Raw genomic sequence first — 14,022 nt, forward strand, 5'->3', positions numbered from 1 at the left:
AGCGACAAATTTTTTATTTTAAACATGTTAGGTCAACTTAGCTGATGCCTTTATTCAAAATGACTTACAGCACACTTAAAGGGACAGTCCCACTGGAGAAACCTCATATGTCTTTTTGAGAGTCCTTTTTACTAATCTTTCGGTTACCATTTATAATGACTGCACCACCTCCACAAGGCCTCCAGATGCAGATGTTTGACTCAGTCTGAAATGTTGACAACTTGTTTACCGATATTGCCTCCGGTCATCATGGAGCAGAACGCCTCTGAAATATGCATAGTGCATACATCCATTAAAATAAACATAGACAGTTCATACAATATGCATGCAAAGTACACTTCAATACATGAGAAAATAATAACAATAAACTCTCACCTCCCATGTTTTCTATACCATTTACAACGGTTTCCAACACCTGTAAAATTAAGAGGAGAAATACAATGTACAAAAGGTTTAGGGCATCTTTCATGTGAGGAAACATGACTGGGGTAGATTTACCTTTATCTGGCCCGTCTTTACCCAGCGGCTGAGCTGCACAAGACCTTCTTCATGCTTCTCCATGTAGTTTAATACAACAAATCTCTCCCTGTGAACATATTGTATTGCTTACAAGTTGGTAATATGATACAATGTATACAATCAACAAAGTAGGTTTTACTAGCTATTTTCATGTACCTTGTGATGTTTTTGTGACACAAAGCTTTCTGGGTATCCTCACTTAGAGGAGGTGGGTAAGGCACATCCTTATTGTACTGTGATATTTGGCCGCACAGGATCACATGACCACTGGGATTCATCTGCACAGGGAGAGTATTGCACGTTAACACAAATGACCCACAGAAACTGACATAAAAACTGAGGGCGGGACATAGTGTACCTGTGATATAACAGCATCGCTGATGGGACCCCCTACGTTGTCAAAGTATATATCAATGCCTGTGGGGCAGTGCTCCCTCAGTGCTGAGCTGATATCTCCTTTTTTGTAGTTTATCCCTGCTGTAAAACCCAGCTCTGTTACCAAGGCCTGGCATTTCTGGTCGGAGCCGCAAATCCCCACGACTCTCTCACAACCATCCAGTCTGCCGATCTTAAACAACACAGAACAAAATTTAAATCACGCATGGCATACTGTGTATCACAAAAGCAAAAAGAAAGAGCTTTATACAAGAAGCAAATAATGTTACTATAAGTACTCAGTATAATACCAAATTATGTACAAATTATTTTAGACACATTCATCCTTTTAGTCATTCCTAATTATTTTCAAAATATGAAGCAATAAATAAACTTCTATGTAAACTTTATTATGATATTATTTATATTTTATTGTATATATTATATATATATATATATTTTATACAAAAAATCCCGAAATATTAATAAATATTATTACGTTTCTGGGAGTCACACCAAACACCATTTTTCAAACTGTGTTACCATAAGACGTCTGATTTTAAATGATCTAATTGATTATTAACCTTGACATACAGTCATGCAGGGGTCCTGTCTATTATAGCATTTCCTTTTATATGTTTTGTTTTCATGTTGATAGCACCAAATGACTTTGATTTGCTATACAAAATATTTTTGCAATAATTTTTTATAATAAATAAATTTTTACAATAAACTGTGTCATTGCTTTTTTCTAAGAAATAATAAATGATTATACTAAACTAGTTTCATATTTAAGAATTTATATGTAAGAATTTAATTATTTAATGAGTTCTCTGTTCTTTATTATTGAATCAGTTGTATTACCATGATAATTTTGACTTTATGTCCCCCAAAATAAAAATAAAAAAACTCATCATAGAAGAGGTGTATTCAAGTTAATGTATATATGAATTTTTTTTTATCACACTTTATTTTAAGGTCCAATTCTCGCTATTAACAAACCAGTAACTGTGACTTTTGCCTTAATAAACTCCTAATTTGCTGCTTATTAACAGTTAGTAAGGTAGTTGTTAAGTTTAGGTATTGGGATTAGGGATATAGAATATGGTCATGCAGAATATGTGCTTTATTAGTACTAATAAACATCCAATATGTTAATAATATGCATGCTAATAAGCAACTAGTTAATAGTGAGAATTTGTCCCTATACTAAAGTGTTACCTTTTTTTTCAATAAATTAACAGTCCAAACAAAAAATGAGCATCAAATGAAAAATCTGCCTTACCAAGCCTAAATATTAAAAGTTGATTTATAATAACCCTTTACAAATGCATCTAAAATGTTGACAAAACTAAATCTTTCCGTAGAGAACAGACCGATTTCATATTTCCACTTGCATGTCACCTGTCCAGCAATTGACCCACAAGCTCCAGCTGCTCCACTGATGACCATCGTCTGGTGGCTTCCTGGAGTCACATGACCCTTCTCTCTCACACCTAAAACAGCAGTGAGGCCAGGCATGCCCACCGCTCCTAGAACATACGACAGGTGACCATCGACCATCTCTGGGTCAACCTGCAAGAACGAGTACACCACACATCCATAAACCTGAAGACTATAAATCAGCCTTGCCAAAATGAACACTATACCTTTTGCAAAAGGCTGCCATCCATCACATTGTAGGTTTGCCAAGGCCAGTTGAATGAGGTGACAGAAGTGCCCACAGATAATGCCTGATTCTTGCTGGCCTCCACTACACCAACTCCACCTCCATCCACACACTCCCCTAATCTCCATGGCAACAGGTAGTCAGCTCCAGTATCATCGTTCATGCAACAGCGCTGCATTGAGTTTGGTGTTAATATTGTTTCATGTAGGAGTGAATAAGTTAATGCCTGGTAGTATATTGATTACAGGTTGAGTTTTCATGAAAGAAATATTCACTATATGAATATAGTAAACTATACTATATTTCCCACATGAAATGAATGAATTTCGTGAATTTCCTTTATGAAACCTCAATAACAAACACAAGTAAGGTCATCTCACCATGTAAGGGTCAACTGATAGGAAGAGTGTGCGGACTAACACTTGTCCTTCTTTCAGCTCGGGAGATGTCATAATCTCCTCTACACGGAAATTCTCTGGAACCGGATGACCATTTTTGCCTAATCATATATAGGGGGGAAACATGATTATTGGACTACATATTGTTAATGATTTTTAAACTAGCAAATGTCAACATGGCTTACCTGGTCGAGAGCGCAACACAACTCTTTTTACATTTAACATTTTCCCTTCTTTTACTACTAAATGTTTTTATAAAAGAAAACTCCTAGTTATTTATAATGCAACTCTCAAAAATGTTGCTTGCAGCGACTGCATTTCTTCCTGAAACAATCACATGACTCGCAGGAGCTCGTCTGATTGGCTGCATGAGCTTTAAAGATCTTTGCGATGATGGGAATTCAGACTCTCTAATCGGTTCCTTTTAACAGTTCATTTCGAAGAACCGGTTCTTTTTATTACTAAATGCACATTGACATTTAAAAACGTCATAACAATGATAAGCAGACTCACTGTAATTCCATGTTAGTTCCAAATTAGTTCTAAAGTCATTTAAAATCTAAATATAACTTGAATTTACTTTAAACAATTCTACAATTCATTTTAATCTTTTGGTTGAAGCGTTTTTGCATGTTTGATTAAAATGATATGAGTCGAAGTTGTTGAATCGAGATCGAGAACCTCTCGGACTGATTCAGTTCGATTGGTAAACGAATCGTCCAAAAGGTTCTGTGAAAAGGTTCGACTGATTCACAATTATGATTCGGACATAGCGTGTGTTTACTTTGGACACTAGTGCAAATCTTTACCATGTGATTTCATATGGGATCGTTTAAGAAATGTATTTTAATAGTAATTGCTTTTTAGCACACATGACATTAGGATGAGGAGTTGTATAAATTTATATTTGATCGTAAATTTGCCACAACATTCACTAAAGGTGTCTCCTGTATTAAAGGTGCAAGAGAAAAATTGCATCACTGTGCAATTTGCAGCGGGTGGCGCTCTTGTCACCAACGAGGAAGTGACGCTACAAGCAAAGGCTTAAAGTTTTTTTCCCCCTTTTTTTCTTGAAAGCAACGCGAAAAAATATCTGGCTGGCTGGAGCTACGTCGCAGATGTTTTAGAGGTAATGTAATGCGCAATAACTCCTTTCCAACTAGGTCCAGTTTGAATCCGCTCGTAAAACATAGGTTTATGATGAGTTTCTGCAGGACGTCGAAAGAAGACCTTGTTCTTCTGGAGAATGAATTCGTTTGGGTGGTTCCTTACTTTTGACAGAAACAATTAGATGCGCTTTTGTCAGTGTTGCGAGTGGCGAACTGGTTCATGTAAACACATTTTTGCAGGAACGCAGCAAGAGCTGCAACTACACATGTGAGCAACAGAAAGTGCTTATCAGAGGGACAGTTGTGTTGCAACAAATGTCTAACGATTTCTTCTCTCGTTATTAAATGCAAGCGGTCCCTTTAAATCAGTGACCGTGTTAGTAGCGCCTATGTCAGTTCTGTACCTGCATTATGGATCATGTTACTGGTTTGCAACATTTGGTGGTGTTGCAACAACTGTGTCATATAAATTCGTGTCAGCCTTCCCCTTAAGCCATCACAACGAGTACAGAGGGTTTTACATCTCAAAATTGGTTATGTACTTCCAGTTTGATTTCTGGCTGGGAATCATACGTGCATTGTAACTATTAAATAGGCATGCATTTACGCGCCCATCTGCATTTTATGATTAAGAATGCAAGAAGGCTGCCTGCAATATGTATCTACTTACAGTAATGTCTGAGAATTATATTTTACACACCCGAATAGCATTCGAGGTATCAGATTGTTTATTGAGGCTGGTACACTCAGCACATGCCATACCCTGTGAATGGATGGCCGCATGTCTGGTGGCTTTGCACTTTATTTTAAGGCACAGCAGAGAGAGAGAGAGAGAGTACAGGAACACTGACACGATGAGGCCTATGGGTGTCTCCTTACTCACGGCAGCACATGCTCGATCATGTCCGTGCTGCTGAGCCTCTGCACGCATGCACAAATGCTCCCAGTTCTAGGCGTGATTAGTGTTACACAGAGTCCAGAAGTTTCTCAAATACTGTTAAAAAGGGAGTCTGTCTTACAGCAGTTACCTTGACTCTGCGCACTCTATCATAATCATGTACACAATGTTCCCTTGTAATATCGACAACAATCGTATCAGTGAGAATGGATTGAGAGTGAGAGGCTTTCTAGTGTAACGTTACATTCAGTATGGGAGAGTGGGGAGTGTTAACTGTTGTAACACTCTTTTTTTCTTTCACCAAAGTCTCTAAGATTGTGAAATAATATTCTCTTATTTGTCTGCTACATGTTAAAGTAGTTTAGAAATGCACAATTTATCTCTAAACTGTATAAATTAGTGTTAAGTACAAAGAGTGAAGAGTTACAACCCACCTCACTAGTGAGTGTAGCAATCTTAAAACCTGGACATTTTAAGTGTTATGCATGATTTTTTTTTTTTTTTTGAGGTAATCAAGCTGTACAACAATCACTTCAGTTTCTGTTCATTTTAAACGTTTTAATTTAAAATTCAATTTCAAAACTGCTGATAAAACTGGAAACAAACCAGTGAAGCCTTTACACATTTCCGGGGGTTTTTTTTTTTTTTAAGTGGAAGCTGCCATAGGTGGGTAAACATCTATAGTGGTAAACAGAAACTAGAAAAAATAATTGTTTCGTTCACATTTGTTTCAATAGCAAAAGAAAAATCCATGATCGCATTTCTATGACTTTACAAAAGAGGATAAAAATATCTAGAGATTGATCATGATGGTCAGATCAGAGAACATGCCCAGTTCTACGGGGGTGTTTGAGGGTGCTTAGCCAAACGAAATCAATAGCACCCTCAGTTAAAGCTGTAATAATGGCATTTCATTGCAGATTTAGCAAGCTCTCCAGTGCATTATGGTTTGCGCTCTGGGGATCATTTTCTATTTCAACATGTTTGTGCAGTGTTGAGCAATATAGCCAATCACAGACATGTCTGTTGATTTCTTGAACGCAGCAGCCAATCAAAGGTGTTTAAGTTTGAATCCACTCACTGCTCAAATCACCGGAGCAGCACGAATCATCTCATAATAACAAAGTGTAGACACGATGTAATGTAAATAAGAGATTAATTGTGCAGCGTAGAGACCTTTGTTGATTATAACGTAACTTTGTGAGATCGCGATGAACTAAGATGAGTGACAGCTTTTTAGTAATTATAAAGGGAGCGCTCTTTGCGCCATAGCAATGGGCGGCAAAAAAAATGATATATATATTGACACCCTCACTAATTTAAAAAGCACCCTCAATAATTTGAGCCTGAGAGAGAAAGATGTCAAATTTGCCTTTGCACTCTCAGCCATTGTAGTAGAAACACTCACACAGCAGCGTTAACTAGTTTTCTGTAATTTAAAGGGGTCATATGATGCTTTTTTAAAGATAATTTTTTTGTGTATTTGGTGTAACAGAATATGTTGACATGCTTTAATGTTCAAAAAACACATAATTTTTCAAATACTGTACATTATTGTAGGTCCTCTATGCCCCGCCTCTCTCAAATGCTTCGTTTTCTACAAAGTCCCTCCTTCCGACAAGCGCAGTCTGCTCTGATTGGCCAGCTGACCCAGTGCATTGTGATTGGCCGAACACCGCAAGCACTCGTCGGAAATGTAACGCCCCTTACCATAATCGTGAGCTTCATCTTTCAAAATAAATGTAAAGACAGAGCCCGAAAGGGGAACAGAGTCGCGTGACAGACACAGTGATGAAGCTGGTATGTGTGCAGTACACAAGCCACGGTTAAGACAGCTGACTCCACTGTGATGTGACCCCCTCTCTCTCTATTTATCTCTCTCTCTCTCTCGCTCGCTCACGCACACACACACACGATGTGCAAAACTCCGCATTTGAACAGTCAATAGCAAATACTTAAATAACAAAACAGTAGCTGATTCAGAAGCGCCAGATTGTCATAGCAAAGTCAGAATTACCTCCTCTCCTAGGTTCACGAAACGGTCGTCCATAAAATGCATTGCTGTTCTGTTGTAAGTAGCTAATCTTAAAGATTCCTAAATGCATCTACTTTCGGAAGGCCAAATAAAGTGCTTTTGCTATCGCCTAGAAACACACAGCGTCTCCCTGACATGGCTGCTTCAACACTAACTGCAGTTACTGAAACCACGCCTTCTTTCTTTGCGTGAACATTTGGGCCACATTATGCAAATATTTCCACATAGTGAGGTAGATATGTGGGGGCGTGTTAGAACGAGACGTTTTAGGGGGGCGTGGCAGAGTCTTAACTTTGATAAAGAATATCTCTTTGGTTTTGAGACTTTAGTCTTTGCAACTTCAGGGATCTTATCTATGCACAATCAGCTTGTAACACTCCAAAGAGAAAGGAAAACTTGAAATCGCATCATATGACCCCTTTAATGCCAAAATATAATGTTAGAACTGTACATTAATTATTAAAAAATGAAAAGTGATCATCATAACAGTCCATCTAAAAAAAATAAAACATTGTGCTTGCAAGTTTGTGTTAGTCACTCTCAGAATTGTGGGAAATGTAGGCCTATACATTGTGCAAAATAGGACAATCTTTGTATCCAAGTGCACCGGATAGTGTTACAACCCCTCCCACCTGCTCAGACATGATAATTCTAGTTCTTAATCATGTAGATGAAAAGCTTATGTCAAATTCAACCGCTGATTCAGACAATAATGATCACAAATTAAAAAGCAGACATACTTGTCCTATATCCTGTGTATTTTAACAGTACCTATATTGTCATATCAGGAGGGTGGTGGTCATTTCTTATTAGTACATTTCTTATTGGTTCAACTGTTAGTGTTACAACACACTTTGTTACAACACTTCCTGGTCCCCAATCCAAACAACCACACAGTAGCCTTTTTTTGTTATGAATAACCTCATAAAGGCTATCTCTGAGTTGCTGGTTTTCTACTAGTTTGAGCCACGTGCCTCGTCTTTTTGCTCACTGATCACACTTATTGTAATTCATTCATTCGATCCAGGTATAGATGGGGATGTTTGGTACAAGCCATGCTTTTAAGAACGTGTCCCAGTGACGGAATTTCCCGCGTGGCCTGTGCATTTGCAGTAATTTACAGCGCCCCGCATGGAAGGGGAAAGGCCTTATATGGTAGCGGAAGTGGGTGTGGCCAACGGGACAGTAGGGGATCACAAGACTTCAGCTGAAAGAGAATGTGTTGTTCCATACTTCATGTACGAGTGAACTACACTGTTTTGGGCGTTTTGATTCGCATGCGCGTGCAATAATAACGAAATCGCGTGCAATTGTTTGGAAAAACGCCACGCCATTTTGTCAAAGAAGCCCTCCATTTCTCGTTGGTTTCGTTTGCACAAGGATCTACCTCTTGACTTGAATATTACTGGAGTGAGGTCAGCATTGCATGACTCAATCGTGGATAAGCATACAGTCATTTCTCTACTGTTGCATTGGACCTTGCAGTTGTTCTTAGGGCGACCAGAAAACAAACGTAGAACATAACACGCACGGTAAGGATGTATATTATGGTAAGGATGTATAATATTAGGATGCTTTTTAAACGCCTAATATTAAATGTTTAGGACTGTTTAGCAAATCGAAATCATGCAGCGGATATCATTATCAAGTTATAGCAGAATATTAGTCGAATTCGAGCGTGCGCTACGTGTGGCTCTTACTCCCTTGTACGTTAATACTGAAAGCATGAACTAATTTACGCACAAATTACATTCACCAGAGTTGACAGCTAGGAATAGAAAGAAGGGGGGCTTGTCATATACCACTTTTATTAATTTTGCTGCTCAAGCATGCTTCATAGGGTGTATTGTTGTCTCACTTTGTTGCAGTGTGACACGGAATTAGTGACTGGATAATCCCTTTTCTGCAACAAAGGACTTCTGGTAAATAGCGCTGAGCTGGCTTCACTAGAAAGGGGGGTCCAGGGAGGGCACCCAGTATGCAAACACTCTGTCTGTGTCTCAAAATATATTGAGCTGTTTACCCAGACAGTTTTTTGAGGGGCTTGAATGCGCTTTTCGAACGTTCGAACGCAACGCGGCCGTCCTGCGTCGCGTAAATAAAACAGCGCGTTGAAGTATAGTAGCACAAAATGAGAGTTCTGGTCATTTATTCACACGCATGTTGTTCCAAAGCCGTACGGCTTGCGTTTTTTTATGGCACACAAAACAAGATGTTAGTCAGTCTCAGTCACTATTCACTTTTTGCGCGTCTTTTTCCACAAAATGAAAGTGAATGGCTGTCATTCTGCATAGCATCTAATTTTCCACGGAACAATTATAGTCATACAGGTTTGGAACAACATGAGGGTGAGTAAATGACGACCGCATTTTAATTCCTGGGTGAATTATTCCTTTAAAAGTAGATAAACTCTTTAAAACTAGATAAACTAGAAACCCTGTTCGGTGTCTACGCCGCCTAAAATGCTGTCTAGTGAGGCAGCTGACTAGGTCTTGAGCCACAAGCACTCTCTGAGGGGAATTCTCGCTCATGTCTCAGCACTTGAGTCAAATCTGCATTCGTTTGTGGTTTAAATTAAGAACTAGGTACGATTAGGTAACCATACTTGACGTTACAAGCTTATTAAACGCGTTCTCGTCAACTGTTAAACCCGTGGCTAGTATAACCGTGCGTCGCTGTGTCTTGTGTTGTTTTGCCAATGTAATGACATTTATTTGCGTTCACTGCGCGCAGTTTTCAGCAGAACGCCATGCGCTGGATTACTCGAATAAAAAATGTAATGCACTGAAATGTGTTAGGTAAACTTGACCTGCAAATATGGTTCTCACACTTTAAGCGGACGCTGGTTTGGTTGATGCAATTGTTGTTTACATCCCCGCGCAGTTAGGGGTGTTTCTCATTGCGTTGCGACAGCCCTGGATATACTGCAGCTTTAAATGGCTGCTTTGAATACGCAGTATGTATACACTTTACCGTATGTTGATTTCACGATATTTGATATGTGAGTTGGCCAGATGTAATGCAATTAAATGAATGTTAATTTTGAAACATGCAGAATGCTCAGTTATTTAGTTCTTTTAATAGTTTAAATTTGAAGTTGGTTAATGTACATTTCCATTTAATCATGCTAAAAAACAGCCTTTTTTTTTTTTTTAGAATATCTTTTGAATTCTTTTAGTTGTTTTAATAAAAACAGCTGGTGTAAAAACGGGTGTTATGTATTTATAATGTAATTTAGCTGGCAATATACAGTATATGCATAATGTAATATAGAAGTAATAAGAAACATTCATTGGAAGGATTCAGGTGCACAAAGTTTAGATTTCAGTGCTATTTTATACTAAGCATAGAGAACATTTGTATTGGTCGGTGTAATAAAGCAAAAAGCCATGTGAGATGTGCACTACTGTGATTTTAGCACAGGTATTCAGTGTTAGTAAAAGCAGAAACACTAATGTACGTTAAATTTAAGGACAATAAACCATTATTAAATATCACAAAAGAAATATGTTAAATCATCAGGTAGTGTGCTTTGACCTTATTTGTGTAGTTTATAATTTGCTTGCATGACGATATATATTTCTTTTAATAATGTGCTCTCATGAGTTAAAGTCGGCATGACACAGAAGTTGCGATTGTCGTTTCTTCTCTACTTTGACGTATATCCGAGTGAAACGGCATCTGAAATGAGAGGGCGGGACTTGATTTCGTCTTTCGGGAATTGATTGGATTGTTGGAAGCTGGGGCGTTGCTAACAAAATGGAGGCGAGGCAGATCTGAATGCCAGTTTGCAGCTAGTGGTGGGGGATTTCTCTCCACTGGATTCACAGCCGACACCCAAGCATGAATAAATGTTTTATTTATTAAGGATGACGACGACGATGATCAACGGCACAAAACATGCCTGCGCGCGCGTGTCATATTTGTCATAATTTGTCATATTCATGAAAAAAATTAGTTTGCGATGTCCTAAGAGTAATGTTGTCGTAATATCCTAATATCTTTTCAATGTTTTGGGGTAACATACTCCTTCATGACTGGTGTCAGTGCTATAAAGTGAAGTGAAGTGAAGTGAAGTGAAGTGACGTGAAGTGAAGTGACGTGACGTGACATGTGGCCAAGTATGGTGACCCATACAACGACTTCCCCCTCAAATGAAGCATCAGTCGTTTATCCCAGCGTTTACCCCTCACGTCACTAGCTCCGCCCTTGAGCCATAGCTCGTGACCGGAAGAGAAGATGAGTAATTTTGAGGGGGAGGGGAGGTTAACGTTTTTGATGAAAGATTACAAGGGCACATGAATTTTAAAAAATAATGAAGTGCACGGATAAATTATTTATAATAAACACTACAGTATTCCATTAAAATATAAGAATTTTCAATTTTGATTTCATGGTGACTTTAACCGTTTTGAGATATGCTCTGAGATATCTAAGATTATTCATTATTCATTTCATTGCTATATATGCACATGCTCATAACAAAATGCAAGCCCTCCATGATTTATGAGAGGAGGGTATAGCTGATTAGTGATAGACTTTTATTGATTTTGATGTTTATATTTGGATGCTGATGTGAACTATGAGGGGAATTACCTTCAAACAATGTCATTGTGAAACTAGGCTAGTACATTTTCACACTCTCTGTGGGATTGTGTGTGCAACTGTACATCTCTGCTCATCTTACTCACTTTCCCTGTTGCCCTCTCTGCTAACAATCTAGAAACAATTATTTGCGGTAGCGTGCACATTTTCCCCCTACTCACACGTAGCATTCTCACATATGTGTCATCTTGGTTTGTGTGCATACTGAACAAATTACCTGTAGTTTGTTCAACATTGTTTTATTATATGCACTAAACTGCTAATGTCACAGTTCCCCCAACCCTTAACAATCCACCTTTCCCTTTCAAATTCTTTTCTCTAGGGTTCTATTCATGAAATTGCTGAAACAGCTATTTCAATGAACCCCCACTAAGCCCAAAGCACTGACTCTGAAGTCTAACCATAATATTTGTCATCACTTTCTTCTTAGGTTGTCTTCAATGAATGAGCAACATGTTAAACTAAAGACTTCTCAACCCAACTTGACATCCCGGGAGTGGAAGAGTTGGCAGTGAAGAAAAAAGCAAATGGACATGTTTGAGCTACATCGTACTGAAACTACTATTTCTGAACAGGAGATGCTGCAGTTTTTTCTTTTAAAGCTTACCTGCATTCCTACCATGCTGAGTAGGTTTGGATGACCATTAACTGTCATTAAACCAATCAAGGGTTCTTTGTCAAGGGCGATACTCTAAGACTCTTCATTAAAACGTTGTGTGGTTTGGGAATTTGAACTCGTCTCCTTAACCTCCCACTCCACCACTCCCCAGAATCTATATTCATGAAAGGCATGAGTTTGCAACCTCAACAGAAACCAAACGCAAAAAGAACAGGCAAGCGCATCACTTTCTTTAGCGATCAGGGTGTGGAAATGAAAGAGGCCTCTCAGCATACAGAGCCCTACTATGGCATTGGGGTCCCTCCCTCAGGGCCAGGCCATAATGACAGTGGAGGTGTGGAAAGCTTGAATGCAGAAGCACCACATACGTACCTCAATTCTGTCATTTTCAGCCCAGAGAAGAGTGATCAAAGCCGTGGGCACTACCAACAGATGATGCCCATGAAGTGGTCACACCAAGACCCACCTTTGCAGCTCCAACAGCGACCAAACAATTGGTCACAGGGTATGACTGCTTGGTCCCAGAACTTTGGCCCTTACCTGGGGGCTCAGGCTGCTTTTGCAAAGCAGATGCATGAGGGCATGTCAGTACAACAACAGCAGCAGCAACCTGAGCCATCAACTATTAGGGCAACTGAAAAACAAGTGGCTAACATAAGTGTAGAGACCTTTAGGGATACGACCAAATCTGGCCGGGGCATGGACTGGGAACAGCAGCAGGCCTTTCAGCAAACACAAAAGCCTGGAATGTTAAATCCGCAGCAGCACGGACAGTCCAACCCTGGGAATTCTGTGCTGCAACCCTTTCAGTTAGCTTTCGGACAGCCCAAGCAGAACTTGGTAGCAGGATACTATCAGGTAGTTCAGGGCAATCGGACCTTGCCGAATTTGAATTACAGTACACAGACGAATTCCCAACTACAGCAGCAACTACAGCAACAGGAGCAACAGCAAAAACTGCAGCGGCAAATAATGTTCCAACAGCGGCAACAGCTAGAACAGCAGATACGACAACAGGTACAGCAGCAGCAGGTACTTCAGCGTCAAAAACAGCCACAACAGATATCGCAATCTATATTGCATCAACAAGCACGGCAGTTAAAACATACTCAACAACAGCAACCGCCACAACAACATATGCAACAGATTCAACCGCAACAAGACTTGGTGCAGCAGCACCAAAAATCTGAGCAGCCTCTTCAGAACCAGCATGCATTGGAAAATTACTCTGATTGCCAGCAGCCACATGCTTCTTCACTTGATCAGCATCAGCCCTCATTACCAGGACAGTCCCAAGAGACAACTGATGCCCCGTCAACACAGACTCAAGACTCCATTCCTCAGCCTCCCTCAACTGTTCCCCAGCAATCCATCGAGACCCAACAGCCTGGGCCCCGGAGATCACGTCGGCTTTCAAAAGAGGGTGGAGGCCCTGCCTCGGATAACCCATTTGTCATGCCGACTGATCTCCACACCCAAGGCTCTCAGAATGGTGCTTCTGAGACCAGTGCGGTGCAAGACATCCGTGCCGCTCCAACAGGTGTAATCCAGAGCACACGACGTAAGAGGAGGGTGTCGCAAGAGGTCAACCTGGAAACCTTGGCTCAGAAGGCTTCGGAAAGGGAATCTCTTCCCTCACGTAGTATCAAGGTAAGACAACAGTTTTTCAGTCGAAGTGACGAAGTGAAGTGACATGACATGTGGCCAAGTATGGTGACCCATACTCGGAATTAGTGCTCTGCATTTATCCCATCCAAAGTGCACACACACAGCAGTGAACACACACACACCGTGA

The 14,022-nt window shown here is 39.8% G+C and overlaps 2 protein-coding genes across 5 annotated transcripts in view; one reads left to right on the plus strand and one right to left on the minus strand.

Moving 5' to 3' along the window:
- On the minus strand, positions 1-3,292 carry ptgr2 (prostaglandin reductase 2). Its single transcript, XM_016475394.1, has 9 exons — positions 3,147-3,292; positions 2,944-3,062; positions 2,544-2,735; positions 2,299-2,469; positions 878-1,087; positions 676-797; positions 499-586; positions 376-415; positions 1-265 (listed from the first exon to the last, which is right to left on the minus strand). Exons 1-9 carry the CDS (start codon positions 3,184-3,186, stop codon positions 201-203), a joined length of 1,047 nt encoding a protein of 348 aa, XP_016330880.1. The 5' UTR covers positions 3,187-3,292; the 3' UTR covers positions 1-200.
- Positions 3,293-3,995: 703 nt separating this feature from the next.
- The window catches only part of mideasb (mitotic deacetylase associated SANT domain protein b), a 48,189-nt gene continuing 38,162 nt past the window's right edge, over positions 3,996-14,022 (plus strand). For 3 of the 4 annotated variants that reach the window (XR_001633087.1, XM_016475434.1, XM_016475436.1), the window contains exons 1-2: positions 8,206-8,535; positions 12,039-13,877. Coding sequence is in view for 3 of the 4 variants with exons in the window: in XM_016475434.1 (XP_016330920.1) it covers positions 12,390-13,877 (1,488 nt within the window). In the remaining variant the exon portion in view is untranslated. Of the gene's footprint in view, positions 4,091-8,205; positions 8,536-12,038; positions 13,878-14,022 lie in introns of those variants that run through there. The other variant, XM_016475435.1, reaches the window with a different exon arrangement.

The sequence above is a fragment of the Sinocyclocheilus anshuiensis genome, unplaced genomic scaffold (genome assembly GCF_001515605.1).
Source record: "Sinocyclocheilus anshuiensis isolate Anshui unplaced genomic scaffold, SAMN03320099.WGS_v1.1 scaffold676, whole genome shotgun sequence".
Classification (NCBI taxonomy): domain Eukaryota; kingdom Metazoa; phylum Chordata; class Actinopteri; order Cypriniformes; family Cyprinidae; genus Sinocyclocheilus; species Sinocyclocheilus anshuiensis.

Coding starts and splice junctions, on each gene's coding strand:
- ptgr2 (XM_016475394.1), bottom strand. CDS start 3,186: ATGTTAAATGTAAAAAGAGTTGTGTTGCGCTCTCGACCAG. Junction 1,088..2,298: donor GTGGGTCAATTGCTGGACAG/GTGACATGCAAG, acceptor GTGTTGTTTAAG/ATCGGCAGACTGGATGGTTG. Junction 798..877: donor GCGATGCTGTTATATCACAG/GTACACTATGTC, acceptor CTCCCTGTGCAG/ATGAATCCCAGTGGTCATGT.